The sequence below is a fragment of the Neolamprologus multifasciatus genome, chromosome 3 (genome assembly GCF_963576455.1).
Source record: "Neolamprologus multifasciatus chromosome 3, fNeoMul1.2, whole genome shotgun sequence".
Classification (NCBI taxonomy): Eukaryota; Metazoa; Chordata; class Actinopteri; order Cichliformes; family Cichlidae; genus Neolamprologus; species Neolamprologus multifasciatus.
The window spans coordinates 12665670-12684949 of record NC_140441.1 but is presented as its reverse complement, the minus strand read 5'-3'; the positions used below and the strand labels follow the sequence as shown (position 1 = coordinate 12684949).

The 19280-nt window shown below is 39.5% G+C and overlaps 1 protein-coding gene across 3 annotated transcripts; it reads right to left on the bottom strand.

Annotated features, from left to right (window-relative positions):
* Positions 1-6041: 6041 nt before the first annotated feature.
* LOC146521656 (uncharacterized) lies at positions 6042-19119 on the bottom strand. 3 transcript variants are annotated; one of them, XM_085155452.1, is made up of 4 exons: positions 7252-7724; positions 6907-7034; positions 6741-6794; positions 6042-6622 (listed from the first exon to the last, which is right to left on the bottom strand). In XM_085155452.1, the coding sequence occupies exons 2-4, from the start codon at positions 7009-7011 to the stop codon at positions 6353-6355; spliced, it is 429 nt and encodes a 142-aa protein (XP_085011578.1). In that variant the 5' UTR covers positions 7012-7034; positions 7252-7724; the 3' UTR covers positions 6042-6352. The 3 variants fall into 3 exon arrangements, with proteins under 3 accessions (XP_085011578.1, XP_085011579.1, XP_085011576.1); XM_085155453.1 differs by lacking the exons at positions 6907-7034; positions 7252-7724 and adding an exon at positions 18799-19119; XM_085155450.1 differs by lacking the exons at positions 6042-6622; positions 6741-6794; positions 6907-7034; positions 7252-7724 and adding exons at positions 17926-18519; positions 18638-18691; positions 18799-19108.
* Positions 19120-19280: the final 161 nt, after the last annotated feature.

Here is a 19280-nt window from a genome sequence, read left to right as displayed (position 1 = left end):
CAAAGCTGTACTATATGAAATGAAAACTAACCACAGATACAAAAGATGCATTATTTAAGAAAAATAAAATGACTGACATGGAATTTAAAATTCAGCTTGCTTTTCCCAGTTTCATTTCACTTTCCTCACTAGAAAAGTGTAACTAGAGGAAAGCCATCAGGTAAAGCTTTCACAGATTTCTTCATCAGTGCGATCAACGGGTCCATAAGGCTCAAGTATTCACTCAACTGTTCGGAACCAAAGTTCACGTCGTTCCTCAGCCTGATGGGATCAAATTTAACAGTTTCATATTACATGAAGACAGTTCACTATGTTGTAACATTATATTTGGTCACATATATCCACAGTTTGAAATGTTTTAATATCTATATAAGTAAATGTGAAGTCTTTGTAAAAACCATGTTATAGTGAGTTATTTACCAGTGATGTCAAAAGAATTTGATGAATGAAGAAATGAAGATATCACAAAGTTCTTTTATACATGCTTGTGGTTACAGCTCAGTTTTTTGCACAACTGTTTGTGTGTGTGTGTGCATGCGTGTGCGCACGTGTGGTGGGGTATGCTGCAGTGTGGTCTGTGTGCAGAGGCATTAGCACTTAGCTCCTCAGGCTTTCATTTTGTATGTCAATATCAGTTTGATGAGGGAAGAAAACTGTATGCTGATCATTCAGAGTCTTGCAAAGAGACCTTGAGTGATGGGCAGGGTCTTCTACAGGCAACACAAGGGAAGACAACCAGCCTCCCCCCGCAGCCACGCCACAGACCAGGCTCCGCCACAGACCAGCTCCGCCACAGTGAGAAACTGTACTTATTGCTGGTTTCACTTTCCTGTAAACAAACCACATTTATGGATAAAAGATTCACAAAGGTGATGATTTATGGCCTTGGCAACTCCCATTGTGTGAGTGCTTCTTTCTTTTGCTCTCCTCCACTCTTTGCTATCTGGTGTGAGTGCAGCTGTGAGTACAGACTATTTCCACAGCTAGTAGCAAATCAAGGTCTTCACTCCAGTGAAATGATTCCTGACCTTGTTCCTCTCTTGTCCTCTGTCTTGGAAAACCCTTGGTGTTCCAGCTGTTACCTCCTCGCTGTCTCCTCTTGATTCATCCCTTGGAAAGGAAAATTCTACCTCAGATTCCCTCAGCTGTTCAGCTCGAACCTGAAATGAATTCTCCCGACAAATCACCACTTCACTGATTAATCCTCAACCTTTGCTCATAGGGACACATTTGATCAACTGACTTATTTTGTTTTGTTAATAAAAACTGTAAATCTTGGCCTGTGTGCTTTTGGGACTCCAGTTCTAGTATAACTATGAGAAAATGGTCTGACTATAGATGTGTACTCTGTAGGTCAACAGCAAAACTGAGTTGGTCTGTCCATGCCTTACAAGGTTGTAACACAGCATGGAAGCCTACAGGCATTCATGGACCAAGAATAACTAGTGTCGTGGAAAATTTAACAATAACCTGCAACACACCCAGTGAGCTTGATTTGAAGTGGGTTTAATAAACACATTGCAATGTGGAGAGAGCATGCCAGTGAAACACCAGGACCATCTCCGGATTGTGGCCACCGCCCTTACATCTTAAGGGTACCTAAGGATTTACATCCCTGATAAGCAGAAGGAGTCCCACTATCTGTTTAACGTCTCCCATTACAATGGCCTCACTGTGTTAACTTTCCACATGCGTGTAAACTAGTGACAGGATTGCTCTTACTATAGTAAAGTGACAAAGTGATATTACTATAACTAATGTGATATGATTAAATATGTGATTAATACATGAGAAAAGAAATCTGCCACCACACTAGAGTAAACACTGCACGTCTAACTGAGCGCTTGTATTGAAGTAGTCAGATATAACAAAGCTCACAGAATACTGACTGAGATCACAAGAGGGCGCCAAACCATAAGAACCAAACAAACATTAGACACATTCAACCTACACACAATGATGTTTGAAGTTTGTCATGCATCCAAAAGCCAAGAATTTTGTTATCTTAAACTTTCTTAATACAAGATGCAGAACAGCGAAAATTTGACATTAGTGCTGCCAGTGCCTCTGGGTGTGAGGAACAATGTAAACTTTACTAAACTAAAGCAGTATTTATTTTTAGTAGTTGTAGTTATCAGCACTATACTAGTTTAATAATTATTAACCACAGCTTGGACAACATTAAAGTATCATGAAGTTGAGTAGACTCAACAATAAAATACAATACTGTATCTCCTACTTCTAAATGAACATAAGAGATAACTTAAAATAAGATGGTTTATTAACATAAATTGTGAAAAGGAATGGACCTACATGTGTAACCCTCATCAGCTCTGAGACCCTTTTTACAGACAGTATTCCTACCATATTTACAGGCTACATATGCAGAAATGGTAAAACTGTGTACATATCAAAACATGATAAAAATCTTCTGGTTGTGTAAGGGTTTAAAATGAGGTAAATGGAAGTTCTCATAAAACTGTCAGTCACAATGATGGAGGGGTGATGATGATTGATAGAGTTGACCATGAATTCCTCTACCTGATAGCTGAAGCTTATCCTAAGCACACCAGCAAATCTACAACAGAATGGCTGAAAAAGAAAATCAATCAAGGTTTTTCCATTGTGCAGGGAAAGTCCAGATTTTGTCTGATTTAGATGCTGTGATGGGACTTCAAGAAAAGTGTATATAAATGGCCTGTATTTGTATAGCGCTTTTAGCCCCCCCTAGGGACCCCAAAGCACTTTACACACACAGTCATCCACCCATTCACACACTGGTGGAGGCAAGCTACGGTTGTAGCCACAGCTGCCCTGGGGCAGACTGACAGAAGCGAGGCTGCCATATCGCGCCATCGGCCCTTCTGGCCAACACCAGTAGGTGAAGTGTCTTGCCCAAGGACACAACGACCGAGACTGTCCGAGCCGGGGCTCGAACTGGCAACCTTCCGATTACAAGGCGAACTCCCAACTCTTGAGCCACAATCGCCCGATTCATAAATGAATGTCCCAAAAACCCAGCAAATTGGGGCATTGTTGTAAAAATTATGCCAATGTCACGTTTTACCTGGTCGAATTCAAAGTACACATCAAGTCAAGTAGACTCAAAATGCCTGGATGTGCTCTTGCTCTGCTTGTATCAAGAGTGCATCAGTAGTGAGTTCTGTGTACTTGGTGCAGCCAAGTATCCTAAAAGGCATTTTGTCTGAAACAAAATAAGAAATTAGTTATTTGCAAAAGTCCTCCAAGGTTTTTGGACGTCTCCATTCCCGCTGGTTTAACAGACAGTTGTCAGCGGACCAGGGCGCTGAGGCTCACCAGCGAGAACGCCTGACTTGCACATCACTTTCAAAACCAGTCATGACCATTGATCAACAACCAATGATCAATGGTCACGATTACCATTCACAGAGATTTGGGGAATGGCTTCAATCACAGCATCATTTACGCGAAAAGGGAAAGACTATCTGAATTGAGTAGGAGACCTAAGTGTATCTTTCATCATCTTACAATGCTGTGATTGCAGCCATTCGCCAACTCTCTGTGAATGGTACTCAGGGCCATTGATTAGTGGTCTTTGATCAATGGTTATGACAATTTGCATATTAATGATCATTGTTCATTCAGTGGGCTGGTTTCAGTTATTGTGCAAATGTACTGTTTATAAGGCAAGGCAAGTTTATTTGTATAGCACAATTCAACAACAAGGTGATTCAAAGTGCTTTACAGAGACATTAGAAACAAAAACAAATAAAAAGCATGATTTAAAATTGATTAAAACTAGCAAACAAACAAACAAACTAATTAGCAAACAAACAAACAAACAAACAAAACAGTATATAAAATCAAAACAGATAAAATCAGAACAGTAGATAAAATCAGTAGTTAAAATGTAAGTTTTGAAATTTAAGCTTAAAAGTGTGGATTTGGTGCTTTATTCAAATGCAGCTGAGAACAGGTGAGTCTTCAACCTGGATTTAAATAAACTGAGTGTTTCAGCTGATCTGAGGCTTTCTGGGAGTTTGTTCCAGATATATGGAGCATAAAAGCTGAATGCGGCTTCTCCGTGTCTGGTTCTGACTCTGGGAACTGATAAAAGACCGGATCCAGATGACCTGAGGGATCTGGAAGGTTCATACTGGGTCAGGAGGTCACTGATGTATTTTGGTCCTAAACCATTCAGAGCTTTATAGACCAGCATCAGAACTTTAAAGTCTATCCTCTGACTTTAGGTTGGACAAGTGACAAAACATTTCAGTGAAATGATTTCACCCACTGAAAACCCTGCATCCAGATGAACAGAATCAACCTTTTGGGAAAAATAAAGCAGTTTAGTAAAAGACAACAGTTTTTCTTAGGATACCAAACATAATATGTGCATATGGTGTAATACCCTCTATTTCACCATCTACATTCTACTGTTTTATGATTTAATGTATTATTTAATGCCTTTTTTAAAAGCAGAAAAGATATTTCTCAACATGTCTGCATCACTTTCAATAGAATCAATAATTTTATTTTTCTTCTATAACCCCAAACTTCAGGTACCGGAATGAAATAACTCAAATCGATGTAAACTATTTACATACCATTTTAAAGGTGAAAGCTGTCAGCGTGATTTGTTGTGACAATATTTTTTTGCGTTGCAACTCACTTTTCTCCTGTGTTTAAGATGAGCAGGGTTAAGAGTTCTGTCTACTTGTGGGGTCTCTGGTTTCAAACCTGCATATAATCAAACTCATCACTGACTGGACCTGAGGACCATCAGAAACCTCTAATATCTCTAAAATTTAGAGTCATTCTCCTCACATACAAGGTCTTGAATAAACAGGTCTCATCTTATATTAAAGACCTCATAATACATTACCACCATAAAAAACCCACCTGTGCATTGAATCATTAGTTGCTATTATTGAACTCTGGCTCTTTCCCATAGTGTCTTTTGTCCTGTTTACCTCTGCTCTTTTCTTTTTCTCCTCACTCCTAACATCTTGCAGCAGATTGCTGCACCTCCCTGAGCAAGACTCTGCTGGATCTTCCTGTTAAAAGGGAAAACACTGCAACTGAGTTTTTTTCTTTAATATTTTAGGGTCAATATAAATTGCACATTATGGAGAAATACAAAACTAGACAAAAAATCTCTTCATCTGATTTAAACAACAACGAAGTAATGTAATCTATTTATCTGTATCTAACAAAGCTTTTATTTTCTCCAGATCTTTCACTGGCCTGCTAAAGATGCAACTAGAGCTATTTCTTAGCTTTAACCAATCACTTTATAGTAAATAGTGTGGCTCAACATGTTACAGTACTGAAAATTCTACAACAGCTTGTGCATCTTGCTCCGTGCAGACAGATGCAATGAAATAAAAATAATCTCACCCTGAGCAGGGACTTCCCATTATCAGCACTGCGGTGCGTTCATGGTACATTGGTAAACTCAACACTCAACACACAGTAACATTTAAAATAAAATAAAAATAAAATACCATTGGCAATAAAATAACCCTGGGTTACACTCAGGAAAGCGAGCCTGAGCTCTACGTGATCCGCTAATGATGCTACTGCTGAGAATAAAGTCTGGCTACACAAATACGTGAAATGTATAAATGCCGTTAATACAGGAAACCAGTAAAGGTATAAAAATAGATGGTGTATAGAACATGATGTTTATGAATGTATATCATAGACAAATAACACCAGTATTATGGCTTTCATAATAAAGATGTCTGTGCTATTGACATGCAGATGTGGTTCACCAAATTCAATGCAAAAATATGAATGCTGCAAATTACCATAAAAAATAAATGAATAAATAAATGATGAAAACATTCACAACAACAAGAATAATAATAATAATAATAATAATAATAATAATAATAATAATAATAATAATAATAATAATAATAATAATAATAATAATATCATTTATATGATAAACATCAGCATAAACTTTCTGGTGAGGGCATACCTGCATTTCACAAGAATGTGGCAGGTTATTAATCTGTCATCTTATTGCTGAAGAATAGAAACAATAACAGTAGTAGGTAAATGTCTTTATTGTGTGGCAGTTTGCAGTTTATATAAACATTGTTTCCACTTCTATATTTAATTTAGTTAGTAATGGCAGAAAAATAAGTAACTACTGGAAATGTATTCTTAAAAGTTGTCATCAGCACATATGAGCTGATAGTGAAATGTTTTTTTTTTTTAATATCAGACAGTAAAGAAGAAGGACAGCTCTAAAAAAAGTTAAACTGAAGTTAAGCAAAGCTGTACTATATGAAATAGAAACTAACCACAGATACAAAAAATGCATTATTAAAGAAAAATTAAATGACTGACATGGAAGTTACAATTCAGCTTGCTTTTCCTCGAGGATTTCAATAATTCTTTTCAATTCTCCCAGTTTCATTTCTCTTTCCTCCATTTTCTCACCCAACTCCTTATTCTTCCTGTCAATGTTAGCCTTACTTTCCTTGACGAAATTCTTAATGTACTCCATAAATGTGCTAAGTAGAGGAAAGTCAATAGATTTCTTCATCAGCGCGATCAACGGGTCCATAATGCGCAAGTATTCGCTCATCAGTTCGGAACCGGAGTCCACTTCCTCACGCCCAGCCTGATGGAATCAAATTGTAGTTTCATATTACGTTAAGGTAGTTTTTTATGTTGTAACGTTAGATTTGGTCACTTATATCCACAAGTTTCTTATTGCAGTTCTCTAAACATGTACTGACCTTCACTCTGTCCATTTGTTGTTTTATCTTCTGATAGCTTTCTTTCAGTTGTTTCTGAAAATACAGCATATACAAGTGGTTGAACTTCGAAACATTTAAATTACACCAGCAACTTTGTTTGTGGTGACTCACAAAATCACTGAAGGTTAAGAAAAAAATAATTTACCAGCTGGTCCTTGTCTGTTAGTGCGCTTGAAAGGCAAACCAGAGAAAGCAGGGTGAACATGAGGAACAAGCCTTTGGTGGTGCTGAAAACAGTCACTGATGCCATCGCTGTTCTGAGTAACTCTGTCTCTAAGTGTAAGTTGTACAGTGTTAAGAGTTGAATTGAAGGTTTACAAACTGCAGTTGACTGTCATTATCGAGAGTTATCATTCAAAAAAGTGCAACTTTAAGGATTCACAAAGAATCACAACTGAAAAACTTAAATTACAACTCAATCTGAAACATTTTAATTTCTATATAAGAAAATGTGAAGTCTGTATAAACCATGTTACAGTGATTTACTTACCTGTGATGTTAAAAGAAGCTGATGAATGAAGAAATGAAAATACGGCACATCACAAAGTTCTTTTATACGTGCTTGTGGTTACACCTCCCATTTTGCGCAACTGTTTGTGTGTGTGTGTGTGTGTGTGTGTGTGTGTGTAGGTGTGTGTGTGTGTGCGTGTGTGTGTGTGACTGTCAGTGTCAGTGTAAAAAGTGGGATAATGGGTATTACACATCCTGTGTGTGGCATTCTTTCATTTCATGAGAAACTTTACTTATTGCTTGTTTCATTTTCCTGTAAATAAACTACAGTTACAGGAAAACATGATTCACAAAGGTGAGGATTTATGGCCTTGGCAACTCCCATTGTGTGAGTGCTTGTCTCCTCCACTCTTTGCCATCTGGTGTGAGTGTGGCTGTGAATAACAGGTGTAGCAGCCCTTGGCATCAAGAACAATAGAAGAGTCTCTAACGGGTGCAGCCATTTATTACCTCACCAAACACGACTCGTTCTCTGGACTCGTTGAGCACCGTGAAAACTATAAAATAAGAAAAAATTGATACCTGTACAGTCCCCTTGAACCTTAACAACAAACAACATCAACAAATGCGCTTAAACTAAATCAGGTAAATTTAAAGAAAAAAATTAAGTAATTCTGAGATTTACAGTCACTGCTTAAATAAAGCAAAAAAAGGCTGCTTAATCTGCATCAAGGCGTTTCACAGTTCAGTAAAAGTATAACATCAGATCACATTGCATCACATACCTCAGTCCACTTGCCAAGGGTGCAAACTCCTGTGAGCATGTAAACATTCGTCCTGTTTCTCATGGGGTGCTGCTAGCTTGAGCGACACACGTCTAAGTTATAAAGGGTTCAGAAAGTGTGCTTCTTAAACTAAAAAGGAAAAAATATTCCCATGTACCCAGGGAACCTGTTCTGCCATCATCCATTGGGGGCACACTGCACAGTTTGCCTGCCACCCGGGGGTAAGCAGCAATGTTCCCTCTAAGCTGCGCACATGCGCAATTGCGCAATGCTGGCACGATCTCTGCGCACAGAAGATCTGCGTTGCGCACAAAAAAAACTAACCTTAATTGAAATTAAAATTAATACTTTAACAATTCTGTTTTGCAGTGTTAGTCAGTAAGTGACTGGCTGCTCCCGTATGGGATTAGAACGATGCCGCCTTATCCCATAGTCCAGCCAATAATGCGATTCACATTCGTGTATACGCAGCTAATCAACGTGGTTGACAGGCTATGACAGCGTCCTTATGTGGACACCGATGTTTTAGCGAGCAAAGCGGAGTGACTGATGTGGAGTGAAGCCACGTTAATGACAACGTGTACAACCATTGGAGCTGTGAGCAGGACAGACGGAACAATTGACGGAAAAAGTGTGGACTTTATACCAGTTTTTAAATTGTGTTGATCGGCCACGTAAAACCAGAGTTATGATAAAAATATATAAAATGTTTGGTTTTCTTCCTGAATACTATTGTTGTTTATATTTACTGAGGAAAGAAATGGTAAAAACGGCGTTTTATAAGGAAAGCGCTCTCCGCCTGTGAGCAAAAACAAACTCCACTCCCCTCTGCCTTTCCTATTTGTCCAAAAAAGTACCATGTTGACCAATCAAAAATGGTATGGCAACGTGGCATCTAGTTGTTAAGAAACGGGGGGAAGTTTTAGGAGTGACAGCGGTGTTTTGAGATGTGAGAGATTTGAGACGTTTAGCGCAAATCTTGTGTAGTTAGTGTGTAGTGTAGTGAATAGTTTTGTTGTGTGTGTCAAAACAATGAGGCGACTGCTGAATGTTACAGGTGTTACAGGAGTGATGCATCTCCTGTTGTCAGGCAGGTATCAGGCTGTTGTTCTCCTTTATCTCATAGTGGACAGAAATTATTTTTTGGAGTGGCACAAATAATTTGTGTCGCATCAAATTTGATGCAGAACAGCTGATTGTTCTGTAAATAGTTTGAAATGTTTATTTAAAAACCGCCTTGGCTGCATTTAAAAAAATAGCTGCAAAAAACTTTGTTGTTTGCCAAACTCAGTTACTTTTTTGAAGAAGTAACTATATAATTAATTGCCCAACATTGGTCTTTATTTACTGTATTTTGCAGACAGAAAGTTACAGGACTCCCTCCCAGACCACAGACTCATAATACAAGTCAGAGCTTTATTTAAAAAAGAAAGTTGTGTTTTCGAAATTGGAGTTCAAGTTATTTTTACTTCCAATAGTGTTAACATACTACACAGGTCAATGACTAGAATTTTTTACATTTTCATTGTAAATGGCTAAAGCAGTTAATTAAAAGTAGTCTAACATAAATGTAAATGCTGTAATTTGATTATTTTAATAAACCATGTAACTTGGATGGATTCGATGCGGGCGTGACCACAGTGCGCACGTCTGATGTCGCTCACAGTGGTCCAAGGGACCGCTCAGGGAGTTTATGTGTTCGCTCAGACACATGAAAAATTAGAGGGAACATTGGTAAACAGAACTATTTCTCTACTTAGATGCTATTTTTAGTGGGACAATCTGGAGCAGGGGTGTCAAACTCAAATACACAGTGGGCCAAAATTCAAAACTGGAACAAAATTGCGGGCTAACATTAATATTTATTGAAATATATTTTTTATCCTCCAGATATAAGAATGAATCTTTTCTTATGGACTCAAACACGTTTTGCTGAAAAACTGAATATGGAACAAGCAAAGCTTAATACTAAACGATATATATATTAGCTGTATAATACCAGTAGGCCAGCTCTAATAGTAATTTGGTATGGCTTCGTGGGCCAAATGTAATTAGGGCGAGAGTTTGACACCTATGATCTGGAGAAAGATGTGAGGAACTATGTCTCGGCCTGTTCCATCTGTGCCCGGAGAAAGAGCAGCACATCTCGAGCTGCCATGTTGCTGAAACCGTCTACCCACATCCAAGTAAGATTGTCATCCTCTTGGTTATAGACAGATCCCAGAAGGCTGCCCGCTTCATTGCTCTCAATAAACTTCCCACTGCTTCTGAAACTGCTAAAATCTTAGTAAACCATGTTTTCAGACTCCGCAGAATCTGTACAGAAATAGTCTCCGAAAGGGGGCCTCAATTTGTCCCCCAAGCCTGGAAGGTTTTTTCCTGTTCTTCCTTAGGAGCCAAAGTCTGCCTGAGCTGTGGATTCAACTTCCACACCAATGGGCACACAGAGAGGCTTAGACAAGAGCTTGAGGCCACCCTGCAGCCCCAACCTAAAACCCTTCCACTTAGCCTATTCAGTTGCCCTGGATTGGTTGCTGACAATTTTTTAACCTCTTTGGCTACAGGTCAGTCTCCGTTAAAAGCTTCTGTGGATTATGAACCATCTTTGTTCTCTTATACAGAGTTAGATCTCACAGTGCGTTCTGTACAACTCCGATGTCAGCGGGTTTGTACATCCTCGCACCGCTTATGATAGAATGCAAATTGTACTAAATGTGGACGTGCATGGTGAAGTAGGCCAACTGACATTAAATTTGTCAGTGCGCCCACATGCAGGCATAGCTGCACAACAAGAGCATATTTAAAAACAGGGCTATTTACACACACACACACACACACACACACACACACACACACACACACACACACACACACACACACACACACACAGGAAGAGGGGAAATGGATGTAAATGCAGACAATCACAAAGGGAAGACAAAAGTCAACCGAAGACACAAAAGATGACCATCAAAATAAAGACAGGGGAAAATCCAATGTATAACTACTAACCACGAACACAAGAAACTCACACTGAACAGGAAGACATGACTTTGGCTAGTGTTAAAATTAAAACCTTGACAAACCCACAGTGCATATAAAAGAAAATAACAAAAGACAGATTTAAGGAATGTGAAGCATTTTATTAAGAATTCAAGGTAAGTAATGGCATTGCATGCGCTAAACTTTGTGGAAATGAAGTTCGTGTTTTCCTGTAAAACAAAAGTGAATATTACCACTTCTAGAAAACACACAGACACACCCACAGACAAGCCAAGTCACGCACAGGTAAGCTGTGTCATGGGGAAGGGGGGAGGGGACACTAGAAGCATATAAAGCATTTTGTGGTGTGAGCCCTTCGTATTATCATTCATCAGTTCCCCTGTAGCAGGTGGAAAAACCCCAGCAACACTGCACTATCCCTCACAGAGAGAATTATGACCTTGTTTTCTGCTTGGCCATCACCTAAGGATTTACATCCCTGATAAGCAGAAGGAGTCCCACTATCTGTTTAACGTCTCCCATTACAATGGCCTCACTGTGTTAACTTTCCACATGCGTGTAAACTAGTGACAGGATTGCTCTTACTATAGTAGAGTGAGAAAGTGATATTACTATAACTAATGTGATATGATTAAATATGTGATTAATACATGAGAAAAGAAATCTGCCACCACACTAGAGTAAACACTGCACGTCTAACTGAGCGCTTGTATTGAAGTAGTCAGATATAACAAAGCTCACAGAATACTGACTGAGATCACAAGAGGGCGCCAAACCATAAGAACCAAACAAACATTAGACACATTCAACCTACACACAATGATGTTTGAAGTTTGTCATGCATCCAAAAAGCCAAGGGTTTTATAATCATTAACTGTCTTAATACAAGATGCAGAACAGCGAAAATTTGACATTAGTGCTGCCAGTGCCTCTGGGTGTGAGGAACAATGTAAACTTTACTAAACTAAAGCAGTATTTATTTTTAGTAGTTGTAGTTATCAGCACTATACTAGTTTAATAATTATTAACCACAGCTTGGACAACATTAAAGTATCGTGAAGTTGAGTAGACTCAACAATAAAATACAATACTGTATCTCCTACTTCTAAATGAACATAAGAGATAACTTAAAATAAGATGGTTTATTAACATAAATTGTGAAAAGGAATGGACCTACATGTGTAACCCTCATCAGCTCTGAGACCCTTTTTACAGACAGTATTTCTACCATATTTACAGGCTACATATGCACAAACGGTAAAAATGTGTACATATCAAAACATGATAAAAATCTTCTGGTTGTGTAAGGGTTTAAAATGAGGTAAATGGAAGTTCTCATAAAACTGTCAGTCACAATGATGGAGGGGTGATGATGATTGATAGAGTTGACCATGAATTCCTCTACCTGATAGCCAGTGTTGGGGAGTAACGGAATACATGTACCGCCGTTACATATTTAAAATACAAACTATGAGTAACTGTATTCCGTTACAGTTACCGTTTAAAAAGGTGGTATTTAGAATACAGTTACTTTGTTGAAATAAATGGATTACACGGCGGTACTTCCCTGTTTCATATTGTGGCGGGTCAGGACTGTTTGGGTTTTGTTTGACAGCTACGTTCTGTTGTTCCAGGTGGCAGTGTTACGGTTGCCATGGTTACAGGGTGACGCTCTCTCTGTGTTTCCTGGGTGAGAGAGGACTTTTTGTTGTTGTTGTGCTAAGCTAATAGGCAGAATGCTACCGGTATAGCTCTAAAGAATGTAGCATCATAGGCAGTGTAGTCCGTGCTGCAGGGAGAATGGACTGCCATACTCGTTATGTGTCTGTGAGCGAGGGAGGGAGGAAAAGGAAAAGCACGAGCTGAAAGCATGCAAATATAATAATAACCACTGCAGCCAAGAAGAGTGCCTGACGAGCCCAGTTGTAAGTAAGCTATTAAGACTCGACTGTACACCGTGTTCGTGTTTTCCTCCAAAAACACGAACACGAATCTCTCGCTAGCAAAGTTGACCCAGACAACAAAGTAAAGCTAGTTTTCGGCTACGAGCCCGACACGGAACCCACCTTATTAGCCAGAGGTCCCTTTACTATGGTTCGGAGCCGCGGACCTTCAGTAACAGTAATAAATCACAGCAATAGTACATTCACGTAGTTGTAAACAGCATGATAATATATTAAGTAATCCAAAGTATTCAGAATACGTTACTCTCATTGAGTAACGTAACGGAATACGTTACAGAATACATTTTGGGGCATGTATTCTGTAATCGGTAATGGAATACATTTTAAAAGTAACCTTCCCAACACTGATCATACCTGAAGCTTATCCTAAGCACACCAGCAAATCTACAACAGAATGGCTGAAAAAGAAAATCAATCACGGTTTTTCCATTGTGCAGGGAAAGTCCAGATTTTTACCTGATTTAGATGCTGTGATGGGACTTCAAGAAAAGTGTATATAGATGAATGTCCCTATAACCCAGCAAATTGGGGCATTGTTGTAAAAATTATGCCAATGTCACTTTTTACCTGGTCGAATTCAAAGTACACATCAAGTCAAGTAGACTCAAAATGCCTGGATGTGCTCTTGCTCTGCGTCTATCAAGAGTGCATCAGTAGTGAGTTCTGTGTACTTGGTGCAGCCAAGTATCCTGAAAGGCATTTTGTCTGAAACAAAATAAGAAATTACTTATTTGCAAAAGTCCTCCAAGGTTTTTGGACGTCTCCATTCCCGCTGGTTTAACAGACAGTTGTCAGCGGACCAGGGCGCTGAGGCTCACCAGCGAGAACGCCTGACTTGCACATCACTTTCAAAACCAGTCATGACCATTGATCAACAACCATTGATCAATGGTCATGAGTACCATTCACAGAGATTTGGGGAATGGCTGCAATCACAGCATCATTTACGCGAAAAGGGAAAGACTATCTGAATTGAGTAGGAGACCTAAGTGTATCTTTCATCATCTTACAATGCTGTGATTGCAGCCATTCGCTAACTCTCTGTGAATGGTACTCAGGGCCATTGATTAGTGGTCTTTGATCAATGGTTATGACAATTTGCATATTAATGATCAAGGAGCTGTCCATTGTTCATTCAGTGGGCTGGTTTCAGTTATTGTGCAAATGTACTGTTTATAAGGCAAGGCAAGGCAAGTTTATTTGTATAGCACAATTCAACAACAAGGTGATTCAAAGTGCTTTACAGAGACATTAGAAACAAAAACAAATAAAAAGCATGATTTAAAATTGATTAAAACAAGCAAACAAACTAATTAACAAACAAACAAACAAACAAACAAACAAACAAACAAAACAGTATATAAAATCAAAACAGATAAAATCAGAACAGTAGATAAAATCAGTAGTTAAAATGTAAGTTTTGAAATTTAAGCTTAAAAGTGTGGATTTGGTGCTTTATTTAAATGCAGCTGAGAATAAGTGAGTCTTCAACCTGGATTTAAATAAACTGAGTGTTTCAGCTGATCTGAGGCTTTCTGGGAGTTTGTTCCAGATATAAGGAGCATAAAAGCTGAATGCAGCTTCTCCGTGTCTGGTTCTGACTCTGGGAACTGATAAAAGACCGGATCCAGATGACCTGAGGGATCTGGAAGGTCCATACTGGGTCAGGAGGTCACTGATGTATTTTGGTCCTAAACCATTCAGAGCTTTATAGACCAGCATCAGAACTTTAAAGTCTATCCTCTGACTTTAGGTTGGACAAGTGACGAAACATTTCAGTGAAATGATTTCACCCACTGAAAACCCTGCATCCAGATGAACAGAATCAACCTTTTGGGAAAAATAAAGCAGTTTAGTAAAAGTCAACAGTTTTTCTTAGGATACCAAACATAATATGTGCATATGGTGTAATACCCTCTATTTCACCATCTACATTCTACTGTTTTATGATTTAATGTATTATTTAATGCCTTTTTTAAAAGCAGAAAAGATGTTTTTTCTGAACATCTTTCAGAAAAAACAGACAAAACATGTCTGCATCACTTTCAATAGAATCAATAATTTTATTTTTCTTCTATAACCCCAAACTTCAGGTACTGGAATGAAATAACTCAAATCTATGTAAACTATTTACATACCATTTTAAAGGTGAAAGCTGTCAGCGTGATTTGTTGTGACAATATTTTTTTGCGTTGCAACTCACTTTTCTCCTGTGTTTGAGATGAGCAGGGTTAAGAGTTCTGTCTACTTGTGGGGTCTCTGGTTTCAAACCTGCATATAATCAAACTCATCACTGACTGGACCTGAGGACCACGAGAAACCTCTAATATCTCTAAAATTTAGAGTCATTCTCCTCACATACAAGGTCTTGAATAAACAGGTCTCATCTTATATTAAAGACCTCATAATACATTAACACCATTAAAACCCCACCTGTGCATTGAATTATTAGTTGCTATTATTGAACTCTGGCTCTTTCCCATAGTGTCTTTTATCCTGTTTACCTCTGTTCTTTTCTGTTTCTCCTCACTCCTAACATCTTGCAGCAGATTGCTGCACCTCCCTGAGCAAGACTCTGCTGGATCTTCCTGTTAAAAGGGAAAACACTGCAAATGAGTTTTTTTCTTTAATATTTTAGGGTCAATATAAATTGCACATTATGGAGAAATACAAAACTAGACAAAAAATCTCTTCATCTGATTTAAAGAACAACAAAGTAATGTAATCTATTTATCTGTATCTAACAAAGCTTTTATTTTCTCCAGATCTTTCACTGGCCTGCTAAAGATGCAACTAGAGCTATTTCTTAGCTTTAACCAATCACTTTATAGTAAATAGTGTGGCTCAACATGTTACAGTACTGAAAATTCTACAACAGCTTGTGCATCTTGCTCCGTGCAGACAGATGCAATGAAATAAAAATTATCTCACCCTGAGCAGGGACTTCCCATTATCAGCGCTGCGGTGCGTTCATGGTACATTGGTAAACTCAACACTCAACACACAGTAACATTTAAAAATAAAATAAAATAAAAATAAAATACCTGCAATGTTGCGTGGAGATCAGGGGCAGTACCCGTGGACTGGCAGACCGGGGTGGTGGTCCCCATCTTTAAAAAGGGGGACCGGAGGGTGTGTTCCAACTACAGGGGGATCACACTCCTCAGCCTCCCCGGGAAAGTCTATGCCAGGGTGCTGGAAAGAGAGTTCGTCCGCTAGTCGAACCTCGGATACAGGAGGAACAATGCGGTTTTCGTCCTGGTCGCGGAACACTGGACCAGCTCTTCATCCTCTCGAGGATACTTGAGGGTGCATGGGAGTTTGCCCAACCAGTCTACATGTGTTTTGTGGACTTGGAGAAGGCATTCGACCGTGTCCCTCGGGGTGTCCTGTGGGAGGTGTTGCGGGAGTATGGGGTGTCTGGCCCATTGCTAAGGGCCATTCGATCCCTATACAACCGTTGCAAGAGCTTGGTTCGCATTGCCGGCAATAAGTCGGACTCGTTCCCGGTGGGTGATGGGCTCCGCCAGGGCTGCCCTTTGTCACCGGTTCTGTTCATAATTTTTATGGACAGGATTTCTAGGCGCAGCCAAGTGGCGGAGGGCTTTCGCTTTGGTGGCCTCAGAATCTCATCTCTGATCTTTGCGGATGATGTGGTTCTGTTGGCTTCATCGGGTGAGGGCCTCCAGCTCGCACTGGAGCGGTTCGCAGCCGAGTGTGAAGCAGCGGGAATGAGGATCAGCACCTCCAAATCTGAGGCCATGGTTCTCAGCCGGAAAAGGGTGGAGTGCCCACTCCGGGTCGGGGATGAGTTCCTGCCCCAAGTGGAGGAGTTCAAGTATCTCGGGGTCTTGTTCGCGAGTGATGGGAGAAGGGAGCCGGAGATCGACAGACGGATTGGGGCTGCAGCTGCAGTAATGCGGACGCTGCACCGGTCCGTCGTGGTGAATAGGGAGCTGAGTGTAAAAGCGAAGCTCTCAATTTACCGGTCGATCTACGTCCCTACCCTCACCTATGGCCACGAGCTGTGGGTAGTGACCGAAAGAACGAGATCGCGGATACAAGCGGCGGAAATGAGCTTCCTCCGAAGGGTGGCTGGCCTCTCCCTTAGAGATAGGGTGAGAAGTTCGGCCATCCGGGAGGGGCTCAGAGTAGAGCCGCTGCTGCTCCACATCGAAAGGAGCCAGCTGAGGTGGTTTGGGCATCTGACAAGGATGCCCCCTGGGCGCCTCGTGGGTGAGGTGTTCCAGGCATGTCCCACCGGGAGGAGGCCCCGGGGCAGACCCAGGACACGCTGGAGAGATTATATCTCTCGGCTGGCCTGGGAACGCCTTGGTGTTCCCCCGGACGAGCTGGAGGAGGTGGCTGGGGAGAGGGAGGTCTTTGCTTAGGCTGCTGCCCCCGCGACCCGGCCTCGGATAAAGCGGATGAAGATGGATGGATGGATAAAATACCATTGGCAATAAAATAACCCTGGGTTACACTCAGGAAAGCGAGCCTGAGCTCTGCGTGATCCGCTAATGATGCTACTGCTGAGAATAAAGTCTGGCTACACAAATACGTGAAATGTATAAAAGGCGTTAACACAGGAAACCAGTAAAGGTATAAATATAGATGGTGTATAGAACATGATGTTTATGAATGTACATCATAGACAAATAACACCAGTATTATGGCTTTCATAATAAAGATGTCTGTGCTATTGACATGCAGATGTGGTTCACCCAATTCAATGCAAAAATATGAATGCTGCAAATTACCATAATAATAAATGATGAAAACATTCACAATAATAATAATAATAATAATAATAATAATAATAATAATAATAATAATAATAATAATAATATCATTTATATGATAAACATCAGCATAAACTTTCTGGTGAGGGCATACTTGCATTTCACAAGAATGTGAGCAGGTTATTAATCTGTCATTTTATTGCTGAAGAATAGAAACAATAACAGTAGTAGGTAAATGTCTTTATTGTGTGGCAGTTTGCAGTTTATATAAACATTGTTTCCACTACTATATTTAAGTAATGGCAGAAAAATAAGTAACTACTGGAAATGTATTCTTAAAAGTTGTCATCAGCACATATAAGCTGATAGTGAAATGTTTTTTTTTTTTAAATATCAGACAGTAAAGAAGAAGGACAGCTCTAAAAAAAGTTAAACTGAAGTTAAGCAAAGCTGTACTATATGAAATAGAAACTAACCACAAATACAAAAGATGCATTATTAAAGAAAAATGAAATGACTGACATGGAAGTTACAATTCAGCTTGCGTTTCCTCGAGGACTTCAATCAGTTTTTTCAGTTCTCCCAGTTTCATTTCACTTTCCTCTATTTTCTCACTCAACTCCTCATTCTCCCTGTCAGTGTTAGCCTGCATTTTAGTCACGTAATTCTTAATGTTCTCCATAAATGTGTCAACTCGAGGAAAATCATCAGGTAAAACCTTCGCAGATTTCTTCATCAGTGCGATCAACGGGTCCATATGGCTCAAGTATTCCCTCACCAGTTCAGAACTGAAGTTCACTCCTTCCTCACGCTCAGCCTGATGGGATAAAATGTAACAGTTTCATATTACATGAAGCAGTTTACTATGTTGTAACATTATACTGGTCAAATATATCCACAAGTTTCTTATTGCAGTTCTCTGAACATGTACTGACCTTCAGGCTGTCCATTTTTTGTTTTATCTTCTGATAGCTTTCTTTGAGTTGTTCCTGAAAATCCAGCATATACAGTTATTAAAAGAATTTAAATTACACCAGCAACTTTGTTTGTGGTGACTCGCAAAATTACTGAAGCTTAAGAAAAAAAAACAATTTACCAGCTCCTTGTCTATCAGTGCACTTGAAAGGCAAACCAGAGACAGCAGGGTGAACATGAGGAACAAGCCTTTGGTGGTGCTGAAAACAGTCACTGCCGCCATCGCTGTTCTGAGTAACTCTGTCTCTAAGTGTAAGTTGTACAGTGTTAAAATTTGAATTGAAGGTTTACAAACTGCAGTTGACTGTCATTATCCACTGGAGTTATCATTCAAAAAAGTGCAACTTTAAGGATTCACAAAGAATCACAACTGAAAAACTCAAATTACAACTCAATCTGAAACATTTTAATTTCTATATAAAAAAGTGAAGTCTGTATAAACCATGTTACAGTGATTTACTTACCTGTGATGTTAAAAGAAGCTGATGAATGAAGAAATGAAAATACGGCACATCACAAAGTTCTTTTATACATGCTTGTGGTTACACCTCCCATTTTGCGCAACTGTGTGTGTGTGACTGTCAGTGTCAGTGTAAAAAGTGG

Coding starts and splice junctions, on each gene's coding strand:
- LOC146521656 (XM_085155450.1), bottom strand. CDS start 18,900: ATGGCGGCAGTGACTGTTTTCAGCACCACCAAAGGCTTGTTCCTCATG. Junction 18,692..18,798: donor CACTGATAGACAAGGAGCTG/GTAAATTGTTTT, acceptor CTGGATTTTCAG/GAACAACTCAAAGAAAGCTA. Junction 18,520..18,637: donor AAAAAATGGACAGCCTGAAG/GTCAGTACATGT, acceptor TTATCCCATCAG/GCTGAGCGTGAGGAAGGAGT.